General features: G+C 38.6%; 1 protein-coding gene across 2 annotated transcripts in view; it reads left to right on the forward strand.

Moving 5' to 3' along the window:
• DCLK1 (doublecortin like kinase 1) overlaps window positions 1-15,119 on the forward strand; it is a gene marked incomplete at both ends in the record, with an annotated part of 239,529 nt that overhangs the window by 191,288 nt on the left and 33,122 nt on the right. For both annotated transcript variants that reach the window (XM_080354028.1, XM_080354029.1), the window contains 4 exons: window positions 3,738-3,822; window positions 5,187-5,295; window positions 10,193-10,250; window positions 10,995-11,114. In XM_080354028.1, coding sequence (XP_080210154.1) covers window positions 3,738-3,822; window positions 5,187-5,295; window positions 10,193-10,250; window positions 10,995-11,114 — 372 coding nt within the window. The remainder of the gene's footprint in view (window positions 1-3,737; window positions 3,823-5,186; window positions 5,296-10,192; window positions 10,251-10,994; window positions 11,115-15,119) is intronic.

The raw sequence follows: 15,119 nt of genomic DNA on the forward strand, positions 1-15,119 counted from the left end.
ACAGTTGCTAAATAAGTCTCCCAATGAGACGTGGATGAAACTCAATAGTGCTAATGTTTCCATTCACATCAATGAGACGTGTGGTGTGCTGGCCATCTGTTATATAAACCTGAATAGGATCTGAAATCCTTACACCAAAGACCTGATTTTTTTATGCCATCGCTTTTATGGAGGTGTGCCATAAAAATGACCATGTGCTGGCAACCTGTGGAACTGGACCCCTTTAAATCTGTGTAAAAGTGATGACATTTCAGGCACCTCGGCATCTCTTAAAATTAAAACAGCTAATTGCATTAAGGTCTGTGTGTTGAAGAGATTATGCTCTTGCTTAGAGTTTGTTTTTCCCCCCTCCCCATCCGCATTATCCCTGATGGGGTCCACATCTGGGAAAGCAACAGTGTGGACGACAGACTGCCTCACGACTGGCAAGCCAACTGGAAGGAACACTGAGACCCACAAGGATTGCTGGACCCACAGGGCTTTCAGCTTGTGAGAACAACGAGCTCATTAAAGTCTAAATAAATGGAATGTCCTTCTAGCTGAAGTAAAGATAAATAAATAAACGCCTGCGTGTTGTTCCAGAGCACTGAATAAAGAGGACAATATTTGTGTCGTGTTTACCTAGTAACGTCTCTTTAATTGTGAAAGGGGGTCCATCAGCAGACCTGGTGAACATATGCAAATATACAGTTCCTGATTTCTTTTTAATCTGTTGTTTTAATAGGAGGGGTTCCACAAAGGTAGTGAAAAGTACCTGTTTTCTTAATTTATTAAAAAAAAAAAAAGTTTTAAAAATCCCAGTATGTATTTTTAGCAACTGTCTTCTTAGCTACTGCTTCTTTGTCACTAGCGAGCTTGGTTTCTGCTCACACGTGGGTCCTTCCACGTAGCTCTCCCTGAAGGGGAAGTGTGCTTTGTTTGCAGACCTGTGGGTACAGTATATGCTACCAATGCATCACCTCAGTTATTCTTCAGTTATGAATATCATCTTAGCCTTCCCTTCCTTATGTAGTATCACTAAGAAATATGGGCAGTTAAAAAATTGATCTTGTATTAGTGTTTTATTTCCTTTCCTTCCATTTTCTATGGGCCATTTTTTTTTTCTGTTTATTTAACTAAAATTAGGCTAAATACATATTTAGGGAGCTATATCTAAGGCAGATATTCAGGAGTGCATTTAATTTCAGTGTGTGTAGGCGATTAAGACTATTTGTATTTAAAGTGAAACAGTTACTGAAGTGATTTGCTGAAATGGGCCCTCAAAGGAGTCTAATTTTAGAAAGGACTGAGCAGCCGCAGTTCTCAGCTAAACCTCAGCTTAAGGGTCCTTGAGAAATTAGGTTCCCAAATAAAAATTTGAGTCTCTCTAGGCACCCGTTCTGAGAAGAGGTGGCCACTGAGTTAGGTCTCAATTTTCGTGTCTCCCGTTCTCACAAATGAAACCAATGGATGCAAGACTCTCTAAAAAGACCATCAGAGTGCTAAAGAAAGCTACAGCAGTGCATAGTCAGCAGTATTAACCTAACATCTGCTGAAAAGTGTAATCTTACTATCTAAAATGCAAAAAACTGAATAAAGTAGTTGTTTGAGAACCTATTGAAAAGCTAGCATTAACTGGTTTTTTGTGTTATTCCCTTTAAATATTGTAAAGATTAATTCCCAATTTTATATGTAACAAATATGAAACATATTTAAATTGCAATTCCTTTAAGAAAAGACCATGGAGTGGGAAAAGAAGTAAGAAATTGGATGCCTGGCTTAGGAAAATAAACATACACAGCAGAATGAGTAGAGAAAACATGTTTTTCTGCTTATTTTACAAGTAGGAGTGTAGAGGAAACAATTCTCTCATTATGTACGTATAAAAATAGGTCTTGAGAGTGACTTCTCTAGGCATGAGAACTTCTAGCATTTTCCTGTTACCCTGATCCTCATCTGTACGTTTGTTCAAAATGAACCAGAGGTAAGTTTTTACTGAGACGTCCTGCAGGGTTTAGCATAGGAATAGCACATACATAAACACATCCTAACCATGAAATAAGGGCAGCAGTATCTTAGCGAACTGCATAAAATCAGTCAGTGCTCACTTCTGCTGTCAAGAGGCAGCAAAAGTAGTCCAAAACAAATTAATGCAATTATCAATTCTAGTCAAAGCTCAGAAGAAAGACTTGGGTGGATGAAAAGAATGAGCTGGAGTTGATTAAAAGGAAAAAAAAAAAAAAAGAGAGCAAAGATCTCTTGGTAGATGCGATATGCAAGATCTCAGGATTATTTAGTGAAAAATAGGCCAAGTTCTGCCTGTGTCTAAATTGTCTGACCTTAATCTACTGAGGGAGAAATTAAAAGTTAGTCTGCTCAAATGAACTCAGCATATTGGCCAGCTTTTAACTCTGCTGACTGCCTTCTCCCTGGCTCCGTACTCTGCAAAAATCCCAGCTGCTGCATCGTTAGTTATTCTTGCTGCAGTCATCGGCTGTGCTCTGCTGTGGCAGAGATCATTCCAAAGAAGCTCTATTAAATTTGTAAAGTGGATGGGCACCCTGATTGTGGGCATCTAGATGCTTTGCAAACACAGATAAGAAACTGGTAGTGTGAGCTACATGCAACACAGCATGCAATTTCTGTAATATATAAATTGAAGGACGTAATTAAATACTGCAGTGTTTTGTAACCTTTCAGCATGCAAACTATGTGAACCTGAGAAAGTTTAGGTTTTGGAAATCCTCTGAAAACTTCTCACATTGCAACACGAGCACCTGAGGAAACACTCAGTTTTGCTGTAAGTTTAAAGGGCCACTGTTGCATTTGTATTTTCTTCTGATTTCCTTTGAAGATGGGAGAATCCTGAAGATACATTTGTATAATTTTTACACAGTACAGCTTTGGGTGAAATCCAGTCCATCTCATATCACAGAATAGTTTCATCCATCTAGATATGTGATGAAGAAGTCTTCCTAAAGTACCTGCCTAGAGTCTATGCGTAACTGAAAGACATCAATAGGTACTTTGGAAGGCTTCCCCTAGCACGATCCTACCCGCTATACTTTTGATGTCCAAGGTGCGTGGTCACAAGTCTCATTCTAGATTATAGAGATATCATCCTCCTGGCCCCCATTAACTGTATAGACAAATGTAGACATTTAATGTACAAGTACTTAAAATGAAGGTGCAAACTTATGCCTCAAGTGAGAAATATCCAATCAAATGCTTTCCCAAAAAAAGGAAACGTTATTCACCCTGACATTTTGTTTTCTTCATACATTACCATAATGATTTCTCCCTTCTACAACACAAATGGGAGGATTTCACCAGAGGGAGGTTTGCAAAAGTGAGGAATTCTGCCCATAACAAAGCCAACTTCAGTTGAAACAGACATGCTTCTGGCTCCTGCTGGGTTAACAAATGTAGCTGAGAAAAGTCTCCTGCCTGCAGAGGGCATACAGCTCCTCAGTTTTCCCTGCCAAAATGTGTGTGGAATAGGGAGAAACTAACAGACCATACATAAACGTGTTGCTGCACATGACGGGTAAGGGATGTGTCCATGTATGCGAGGGTACCAAAAGAGTGGAAAAATTGGACTCTTCCCAGGCATCCACGTATCCCTTCATCAAAGTAAATTGATACTTTACATAGGAAACACTGAAGCCTCTCCGGGATGTGTCTCCAGCAGGAACATACTGTGAGTACTCATGCTCCTTAAAAATCATCTGTTTTCATTTGTGTCTCTCCATTTCCAGAGCTCCCAACACAGTGGCTCCTCTACCTCATTAGCATCCACCAAAGTTTGCAGCTCTATGGATGAAAATGATGGACCTGCAGAAGGTAACATTTGAAGACTGACATTTCAAAGCAGTCAATGTAGCGATAACAGCAGCTGTGTAGGAAATGAGTCATTCTTCCTGCCGGAGAAGGTGGGAGCGTTGCGGGCTGGATGACTCTCCTTGAGCAGACTTGTCAGCCTTAGCAAACCAATTAGGTTCACTCGGGATCAGATTTGATCTGGACATCCCTATTCGGAGGTGTTTTTGTTGCAGGATACTTAAGGTATTAGTTCTGCAGGTGACACAGTGCTGATTAGATTATTTTACTAAATTTTTGTCTCATCTGTTATGGTACTAAAGACCATACTGTATCTTGGGTCTTTACTCAGAAATGGTTAGTTTCACCCTCTACTAAGGCCTTGAGAAGTTGACTAAGGGATAGTGTCTTGTCCAGTACCACCAGTTCACACGCACATATACGTTAAGTGTGTGTATGTGCTTCTGTCCAACAGTAACTCTTCATGCTGCCTGCAAGTTCAGGCAAACCCCAGCCTCATGTATTGTAACACTCACTTCTAATACTGAACTGGAAAAAAGAACAGATAAAGATAGAGTTAAAAATGCTGTCTTAAAGAGTGTCCATTCAAGTCACATTTCTGAGAGGCTTTTTTTTTTTAACGTTATGATGTTTATGTTGTACTTTCTATCAGCTGCAGTTTACAGTCAGCTTTTAGAGGCATGTTAGGTATTTGTAACACACTATTTCAAATATATTTAAGAATAATAGTACATGAATGAGCACTAAAACACATGAAACTACAAACTTTTCTTATGCTAAGACACTGTGTAACGCAATTTTACCTAAACATCTGGCGCCCAGGTTGCATGCGAGGTAGTATTATTGAGAACATTTGTTTAAAAACTAAATATTTAATATTGGGGGAGGGGGAGAACTAGCACTTAGCACATGAGGAGTTTTATGGATGTCTCAGTTTACAGGATGTAATAAAATAAGTGCTTGAGTGTTGGACTTCTTTGGTACATATATTTAATCATGCTGTGTCAAGGAGTTCCAGCCTGTTTTGGAGGTTGGTCTGCGCTTGTGCAGATCACAGAGGCTTTTCCATAATTAAAAAAATACAATTTTGGTTTTGTCCTGCGGGCATGTTGCAATGGGAATGGTAAACTGTGTAACACTTGAATGGTGGTATGTTTGAGCCCCCAGAAGTCTTATTTTTCATTATTGTATCTGTGTGAAACCTGTTGAGTATATACAATGTCAGCAGCATGATTTCACTGTACAGTAAGTGAGATACTGACTCTGAATGGTTTCCAGGCTCCTAAGCCCTAGACTTAAAATGCATGTTATGTGCAACATCTGTGTTTCCTTCACTAACAATAAAAATGTACTAATGATTCTTTCAGAAGTGTTGGAGGAAGGTTTCCAGGTTCCAGCATCGATAGCAGAGCGATATAAAGTTGGAAGGACTATAGGAGATGGAAATTTTGCTATTGTGAAGGAGTGTATAGAAAGGTGAGGAGGATAATAAGCATATTACTGTAAAAGCAATCATTAATGTCATGCTTTTTCTAGATCATGTCTTTATTTGTAGAGTATAGGACATATGTAATAAGGTAATGTCTTGGTGCCAGATGGAAAAACTAGAAGAATGTCCTTCCATGAAAAAAGAGTGAGTCTAAGGGACAATCTATGAATTTAATTCTTTGTGGGTTTTTCTGCTGCACTCTGCATTATTTTTTGCATTCTTTGTGTTAAATCTTTCTTTTTACACTGAAATAGCCTCTTTTCTTGCAGTATATTTTTGCAACTCTCCTTTTACATTAGACCAATGAAATGTTTCACATGTAGGAACATTCTCTAAAGATGTCAGAAAGTTTTGTGTGTGTGGCGTGGTGGTGGAAAGCACAAAGAGCTGATTTCAAATCCATCTATTCTGCCATCTGACACTGAGGAGGAACCTCTTCAGTGTTTAATAAAACAGGCACCTATCTCCTGCTTGCCTGCTTTATGCCATTATGTGAGGTACATTCAACTTTAGGAGCCTGCACTGCAGACATCAAAATCTAACTTATTCACTGCTCTTTACTGCTGATAGGAGAGAACAGTCACCCTTCAAGACTGATTTTAGACATCCACTCCAGGTTAGAGAAGTCACAAGTCACCTCGAATGTCAATGTTGCTGAAAGTGTCCAGGTTGACTAGCACAGCTGTTGGTTTCTAAATTTGGTCAGGCAAGTCATGAACCAGGTTTAAACTGTCTCTATGCAGTGTTAATAGTTTGAAAAAAGAAAAAAAGAAAAAAGGAGAACAAAAGACAGAAATACTCTGAGCAGAACTGTAGATGCCTTTTGATGGTATTGTTAAAAAATAAGAGAATATGGAGTACAGAAAGACAGAAGGTACCTCTGTGTGGAATGATTGTAAGATTGCTCATGATAGATAGTAGCAGTGTAGAGAAGACAAAAAACTGTCAGAACTAGAGATGTCTAAAAGAAAGAACAAGAGAGATGTCAAGGACTGATAATGAAATTCCACAAGTAAAGTTTTATATTTCCTATTACCATATCATACAGAGGAGACTCTTACATAAGGCTATAACCTCACCTTTGGACTCGAAGAAAGAACTTTTGCTCTTTAGCCTGTTAGAATGTGATATTAACCCTAGAGACTAAGCTGAGATTAGATCTCATGGCAGATGATGATAAATTAACTTGGCTGGTTTTAAACTAGAGTCTCTTTGGAAAAAGACGGGTCCTGCTCTGCATCTGAAAGTCTGGCAAGTCACAGACCATGAAGACAGCTGTTGGGGAAGGGAGAAGAGTGGATTTTGTATCAGCTGACAGTGTGCTCGCGGGACTTGGCCAAAGCTCTTGTGGGGCCTTTAGAGCTCTGTCAGGGTGAGCCTGCGGTGGAACTGGTCATCTGCAGGCTGACAGCTGTTCAGATCAAACCCCAGGGTCTGAACACTAAACTGGGGAAATATGGAATCCTAAAGGAAGCAAAGCAAAACAACATGAAAACGAGAAAGCTCTGTTAAATCCTATGGAGGGGGCATGACTGATGAAAAACACGGGTGAAAACTTATAGCTAAAAAAAGATAAAAAGGCAAGCTAAAAGTAAAGTGAGTAGTGACAGAGAGAAACATCACAAGGCAAAATAAAGGTTGAGGGTTTGATTCTGCTGAGAATGCCAGTTGTGCTGAGACAGTTCAAATGTGCTAGTGTACATTTTACAACTCTTTCTCAAGCTGAGAAAAAAGACATGAACAAAATTAGATATAAGTCCCACCACATCTACGAATAACACTGATTACAATAGCCTTGAGAATTTAAATGAAAACTGTTTCCTGTCCTCTTGTCTATCCACCTGGTCCCAGAAGTATCCAATAACACAATATATGTAACAAATATGTGCTTAAATAGCATAATTACTCTGGTATTCCCAGATACGTAGTCTTATGGTCTCTGAGCCATACCATTCCATGGATCCCATTTATATCAGAGAGTTAATACTTTGGGAGAGCTTGAAAATTAAAGTAGAATTATTTCTTTTAGTTTCCCCTTCTAAAGCAGTATACCCTTGCCATCATAACGGACGAAGGAGAAATTAAAGGCTCGGAGAGTAAATTGAAGCCAGTACATGTAAAACCCCTTCAAAAACATTCTTCACAGTCTTTCTAAGCAGAAAACACCTCACTTCAAAGTCTGATATGTCCATCATTTGCAGAGCCAGAAATGATGGGGTGATACTTGGGATAGAGGACTTTTCCACTTTCTTCTGACATACAATTCCTGTGTGCATTAGACTTCAAAGAAATAGCACCATGAGGTGTTAAGCAAGTAGGAACGGGTCTTGTTACACATCTTCACTGATCGCATGGATGCTTCATCTCAATAGTTGTGGAGACCAGCCCGTGTGCACTGTTAAACCACTCTGACGCTTCAAACACATTCATGGGCATTTTTCTTTAACAACAAACAGTCCAAATAGAAACAAAAAAAATCTTCAAAGCCTTCACTTGGAGACTTCTAAATCCCATTCTGTGCATTTGTGAATGCACATGCACACACACACACACACACAAAAATACATTTAGTGCACACCCAAAAATAGTGAAGATAGACTTCTGTCTTCAGTGCAGTGGAAATCTCCGTGAACTTTGTAAAAGGTTAAAACAGTCAGGGAGTGTGGCACGGAGCCCTGTTATGAACTAAAGGACTAACACCATGCCCTGCATTAGTGCTGTGGGTCCAGACTTTTATACAGCCATAATGTGTTTTCTACTTCGTGTGGCACCTTTTTATTGTTTGGGTTGAGTGAAAGGTGAGAGCTGATATACCCATTTCACTGTGAGATTCTGGCATGGCCGTACGTATTTTTTGGTGAGTGTGTGAGTTGCAGCGCTGCTGACAGCCTGCGGTTCTGCAGCTTTTTAGAGGAAAGGATTTGCATTATCTTAGCTTTAATTTTCTTTTTACCAAAACAAAGAGCAGTCAGAGTTGTCATCTGCTCATTACGTATCTGCTCCATCATATGCACAATTTGTCCTGTGGTGTTATTTTATATGTGTTCATTTTTAACTTTCAGATACTTCCAAATTCTGACATTTCCTCACTAGCTCAGATTTCCCAGTATTTTGGAGCACGTGGAGTCTCCCATGGCCAACAAAAACCATCAATTTCCTTTCTCATGACAGAAAGGAAGAATTCCTAGGGCAACCAAGCAGCTTGAAAGAGACTTCTATTGAAAGAGAGCATATTTTGTCTTAGTTTGAACCACAAATTTCTTACTTTCTAATAGTCCTTCTCCTACCTCCTCCTTCCATTCCCCAAAAATTGTGTCCATATCTCTTCTGTGCCCGCTCTGAGCTGGGACTGTAGCCACCAAACAGCAGCACCGGGGAAGTGCACCCCCACTGACTGTGGCCCATTTCTGGGGGCTGTAGCCTTAAACCCCTTGGTGGGGGAGTAGAGATATGAGAAGTTTTAAATTCTTCCTTGCTTAAGTCTTGAACAGCCATACTGTACTTTTTTTTCCAAGTCATAAATGTCATCATCCAGTGAGATTTCTTTCCGCAGTCTTTTAATTGATGTCTTCATATAGACTGTCTTTGCTCCCTGCTGACCTGGGAACTCAAAGAGAATTATTATTTTGAACTTTTATCTTTTTAGGGAGGTCCCCATTTTCCCTTAAATTAACACCCAGTAGTACATGATTGCTAGAGGAGGTCTCTGTGCTTAAATATGACAATAATAATGCCCATTTTCCTAATTCAACGCTTTCAGTTTATGACTCGCTTTGCATGTCCTACTTGACAGACTGTGCACACTTCTAGGCACGTTCATTTATCTGTTTAACTTATTATATATCAATTTATGTATCAATTTAACTATGTTTTACTAAATAAAGAATGAAAAAAAAATCTCCCCATATGCTTGACAAGCTATTTTTTAATTTATTTTTTAACCAAATATGTGTTTAAGGGCAATGTATTAGACTTCTGTAAACTCTTTAGATTTTTATTACAAAAATAAAACATTTCAGTAAGAGCTTTTTTATATATAATACCCATTCTTCATTTAACCTTAGAGTGAAACTAGAGCTTGTGTAATGAGCTTCTTGGTATCCTTCTTACAGCAATCTTTTGGTTTTGTAACTTGGTTAAGAAATGGAAGTTGATATGGTGAACTTGTCTACAAGCTTAGTTTTCAATGCTAGCATTCCATACAATAAATATCCATGTATGATAAATATTACATGATTTTTTTAAAAAAAGGAAGAAATGTGTTCTCATCCTGAACTAATTCTTTATAGTTTCTTATTGTCTCCAGAACCTTTAATATTCTGTCCCATAAATGTATTTAACTCTAATAGGTATCGTATACTCACAGAATACATAAAATATTATTCCAAGGATTGACTTTTTATCTTAGCAGCTGCAAGTGCTGAGACAAAACAAATGACTCTTCATTTTAAGTAAAAAATATAAATATATTTTTTCCATTACTTGTATTTTTTTTGTTTCACAGGAAACAAACCTTTTTTTGTTTGTTTGTTTTTAGTAAGATCTAGATCTGTAAATACTATATAATATTTTTACATAAAACAGCTGAAGAAATAGCAAATACCACTATGAAATGAAAAATATCAAGTGATTTTGTTTCAAAAACTTTGAAATGTCTTCATTAAAAAAAAAAAAAGGTTAATACTTTTTCTCAGGCACACATATTCAATAAATATGGCTCAAGTTCACAATTCAAGACAGACTCATGCTTCGTTTCTTGGCAAAACAAATACCTGAATAGAATTCTTGCCCAGACCTACTGTGCTCAAATGACAAATATAAACTTGACTGGGAAAAATATTCAATGTGATTGAACATACAATTTTTTCTTTTCTCTTTCCTTAGATCAACTGGTAGAGAATATGCTCTGAAAATAATCAAAAAAAGTAAATGTAGAGGAAAAGTAAGTACAAATAGATCAAATGAGACCAAGATTTTGTCTTCTTCCTGGCATGTGTTAGAATCTTTTTGGTTGAAGCCTTTGCCTGCCCTCTGGAGACCCTTGAAATAGCAGCATAAAAGACTGCAATGTGCTTTTCTAGATGGGTGTGTTGATTATCCAGTCAGTTGGTTGTGTGTGAGTACACTCAGTCCCCTTGCTCTATACCCCTGTAATTATGTCCTCTAGCTTTCACAGCTTCAGATGTTAAAAAAAAAAACAAAACAAAAAAACCAACCAAAAAACAACAGGAAAATAGTACTAATAATTATAACAACACTGGTCACTATGTCTAAGCAGTATGCCAGGTTAATCAAATTGATGTCAATTTGATAGTAAGTGAGTTTCTGTTAGCTTTTGAAATCTATAACAAAAGATTCTCTGAGAAGATGGTGTCATATTTTTAAACTGAAAGATTCTGCACTGGAGAAAAAAAAATAGCAGTTTTCATATTTAACTTTTCTCTGGCTCAGAAACATGTGTTTTCCTCCATTTCTTTTTCTGTGTTCTGCTGTGTTCTTCTTTCAGTTATCATACTGTTGTTGTTTCTAGATGTTTTCCTTCCATGTTGCTGGAGGTGACATCTGTTTTAAAAAACCCCAAAGAGTCAATGCAGGTCCCAATTCTCTCTGCATTTTTCTCCGTACAGTGGAGGTGAAAGTTTTTCCCACCAACCCATAGTTATCAAAGATTTATTTTGTGTGGCAGGAACACATGATCCAGAACGAGGTATCTATTTTAAGGAGAGTCAAGCATCCCAATATTGTGCTTCTGATTGAGGAGATGGACATGCCAACTGAGTTGTACCTTGTCATGGAACTCGTAAAGGTGAGTATTTTGGAGATAAGCTGCTTGCTAAGAATTGTTTCAACTATAGTCAGAAATTTCATTGATACTGAAGCTGACTAAAAGTCATAGAATCATAGAATAATTTTAAATTGAAATGATACCTAAAGATAGCCTTGTCCAGCACTCTACTGAAAGATATTTAACCCACTGTAAGATATTTTTATAGCTCTCAAATATTTCTAATATTTATGTGGCTTTCTGCAATCAGCACTCAGAAGTGCTCAATGGATAGTACTTTGGAGATCACCAGTTTTAATTTGCCCTGCAAAAGTATTGTCTATAAAAAGTTTTCTCTTAAAAAAAAAGCATCTGCCTTGAGATGAATTCAAAATACACCCAGTGCAAATAGCTGTAAATACCACCCTTCAAACCTGTATATTCTTTGATAAAATAGAGTTTAATTAAATTCTATTAATTTATGTTACATTTAAATGATATTACCTGTCTTTTTTATCTGCCGATTTATATTTACACCTTGTCAGGCTTTCCTCCTTGCTAATAACCTCAATTTAAGGAGGAGGGGGGGAAGTGAAAGAGGAAAACCTGCTATTTATAGCAGGGTTCTTTTCTGAAAAGTAAGTTTGCGAATGCAGCATTTTATATTTGGGATACTATTTATTTCTTCATAGTAACTGTGATGGAATTACATATTAAAACTGGATTATGAAACTCAGACCAGGTCATCTCTTGCCCCTATACTGTCAACAGTGCAGTGCATGAAGTATGAATTTGGCTCTTGATTCTGGTACTGAGACACAAGTATGTCACTGTGCATAAAAGGTGGTAGAAATACATTTGGGTAAATTGTCCAAATTAGGGCAGAAAAACACAGAGAACATTTTGTCCTCCACACTTACTTTAACAGAATGCACCTGTTTTTTCACATTCACTGGTGGCATTAGTGATTCTACTTCCTTCCTCAGCCATTCCATGAGAAGGGATCTTTCCAGCAGCCCCTTCCATTTCTGTATCTGGATGAGCACATTCTCCTGGGGCAGCCTATCATGCTTACACTCGGGAAATCCACAGTTTTACGTGTTTCAGGACAAAGGTTACAATAAAGCTATGCAGCAGCAACAATTGTGTTCAGGCCTGTTGTCTGTGCAAGCTCAACACTTGTGAGCAAATCAGGCACTTTGCACACTGGCACTCCACCCAAGTTTCTTCCACTTCTCTTAAAGTGTGGTCACCTTCAGTAGACACCCTCTGTATCCGTGGTTAGAAACAGGCACCATGAGAGGTTGTGAGAGAAAGCCCTTTTGGCAGAAAGGATTGTTACCTGCTTTACTTTGGTTTTAGGTGGAGACCAGGGGATGCTCTTAATGCAGGCACCTCTTTGAGATATTAGACAAGATGATCTGAGGTCCAAGTGTTTTTTAAAGAACTTCTAAACCTCTGGGCTGGAATAGGAAAGCAAGGAGAATTAAATATTTTTTGTTTCATTCCATTATCCCCCGTGCTCTGTGGCAGCAGTGGTGACACAAGCTGTATTCGCACTGCAGCACTGGGTGGTCGTCAAATGTGGCCCATGGGTGGATGGCCACAGATTTTCTCTGTCCTTGTGGCAGGCTAGGACTGCCTTGTTATCCATGAGAAGCTCAAGTCATGCCCTGCATCTTAAGAGAGGGCAACATTGTCTTCCTAGGTTTGAGCCTGCCAGATGAACTACTTGGCTTGGGTGGTGCTGTGGAACTCATAGTCCCACTAACTGTACTGTCCACTACCTCCAAGCTCTGAGGAAGCACAGTGAGACATACTGGTAGCAAGGAGCTGACACGGTACCCAGCATCCTCATTTTGTCTCTGTGGCAATGCTAAATCCAAAGAAAAAAGCAAAATACTGGCACTCTTCCACACCACAAGTCCCTCTGTGTAACCAGTCTCAGAAGAATTTCCCCACCTTCTTCATAGTCATAGCCCTCTCTTGCACTCGGGAGTGCAATGTGAAATAGCACAGCTTCAGATCAGATGCCATTAGCCATCTAACACTATTTTAATCATAATTACTGCTTTTCTCTATGATAAGTGAACTCACTCTGAGATCCATGTTACTGTATGTTTTTTCTGGTGTCCATGAGAGACTGTTCAAAGGTACCTCAATACTCTGGCAACAGCATTGTAATCTAATGTAGACACAGCTTAAGCCTGCAGTGACAAATCCTTCATACCAGCCCCATGAGGTGTGCTAAGAAGTAAAAGCTGTGCCTTGTCTAACACACCAAGACGTAAGCACATAGCTGGTTTTGTGGGTGCAACTTGCTGTGCTATTCATTGAAAAATGTTCAAGCTGTGGTCTTCGATGGATTTTTTAATCCAAGTCCTACTCAGCTAAATAAGAGAGGAGGGGACTGAAAACTCTTACAAAATAACTAGCCTAAGACATGTATATAAAGAAAATCATCCATTATATTCACTTTCTGGAAAAATCTGTTTTCTTGCCCTCTTTCTTCTTTACTATTTGGGATTGCTGCACATACTAAGATACTTATGCTTTACGTTATCCTATAGAAGGGCTTTATAGACATCTCTGCAGTTTAGATATCCTAGAGAGCATTGGTTTAATGTTCTTTACTTTTGTGTGGAATAAAGAAGAAATTTAGAAGAAATATCCTGGGAAGTCAACTTTGTTTCTTTGTAACAAACATCTGTTCCTTAATATTTAATTGGGAGAAAAAGCCTTGTTGTACTGTATGGGCACCAGGGAAAGTATTTCTGGAAGAACATTAATTGTTAATTCACCAATTGCTGACTGGTACCTTTTCATAGCGTGCACTGTTAGAATTGATTAACCATCTGCTATTGACTGACTTTTGAAGACCTGACTTTAAATCAAACTCACAGACAGGAAAGAAACTCAAGGAGAAAAGGCTTGATACTGCAGAGCACGGTTTCAGTTAATACCACCCTGCATTAATTGGCAGTAACATGTTTGACATAAGTGGCTGCTGCAAATACTGCCCTCACCTCATGGCAGATAGGCCATTCATTGCTTTGTAAAGTGTAAGAAAAAGCACTTCATAAATACAAATATAAACACATTGCAAGTGGTGCTTGTAAAAGGAAGCAAGGACCTGGTTTCTGGCACATTGCCTTTTTACACAGCGAAACAAAATTGTTATTCAAACCTAACAGGGGTTCGGCCAATTTAACAAGCAAGATTTATTGCAGAGTTTCCTTTACTGCTCCAGGATATGATTTCACTTTTGCAGAAGAAAAGAGAGATTATATCATTTACATAACAAGGTAATAAATAAATAATTGGTTACTGTACTTCCAAGTATACTTCCTCATGTGCACAGATGATAAAAACTGCATTCAGATGTTACTGGTCCCATTTCACTCCAGAACAGGGGATTTAAGACTGAAATGTCATCCTGAACTCACCCCTTGTGCTGGAATAAATGATAGTGACCTGCTGTGTGAATTGGCTAAGCAGAACCTTGCAGGTTAAAGTGCTCTTCAGGGAAAGGGAAGGCTGAAAACAATTCTGCCTGATAAAGCTGTCAGCTCTGTTAACCCTTTCCAGGATATCACCTCTCTTCTAACTGCAGAGAATCCCACAGACTGGATCTACACTTTATTTTCTTAGCAGCCTACCTGGTAAGACACTTTGCTAAGTAAAGTAGGCTGCCAAACTACAGAAAATGATTCTGCTTTAAATTGTCTTGTCCGTCTGTTTGTGTGCTGTGCAGCCTCTGTCTCTTTCTGAGTTTAGGTTTCCCTCTCATGTGAACATTTTTTCTTTTTCTTCTGACTTTAGGCAGAAATTTTCCTTTCTCTTTTTAAAGTTCAGCTTCTTTCCTTCTCACCCCTCACATCTTAGCTCAGGCTGTTTTCTTTGTTTGGAGGCAGATCCTTTGCTGATGTTATTGACACTTCTCCTGAGCATCTGGAACATATTAGATAGGACCAAAGATCGCTCTAATCCACTACCTCATGTTAAAAAGCAGCTGGTACAGGGGCTTCACAGGAAGGAGCTTAGGGA

The sequence above is a fragment of the Nesoenas mayeri genome, assembly GCF_963082525.1.
Source record: "Nesoenas mayeri genome assembly, chromosome: 1".
Lineage (NCBI taxonomy): Eukaryota > Metazoa > Chordata > Aves > Columbiformes > Columbidae > Nesoenas > Nesoenas mayeri.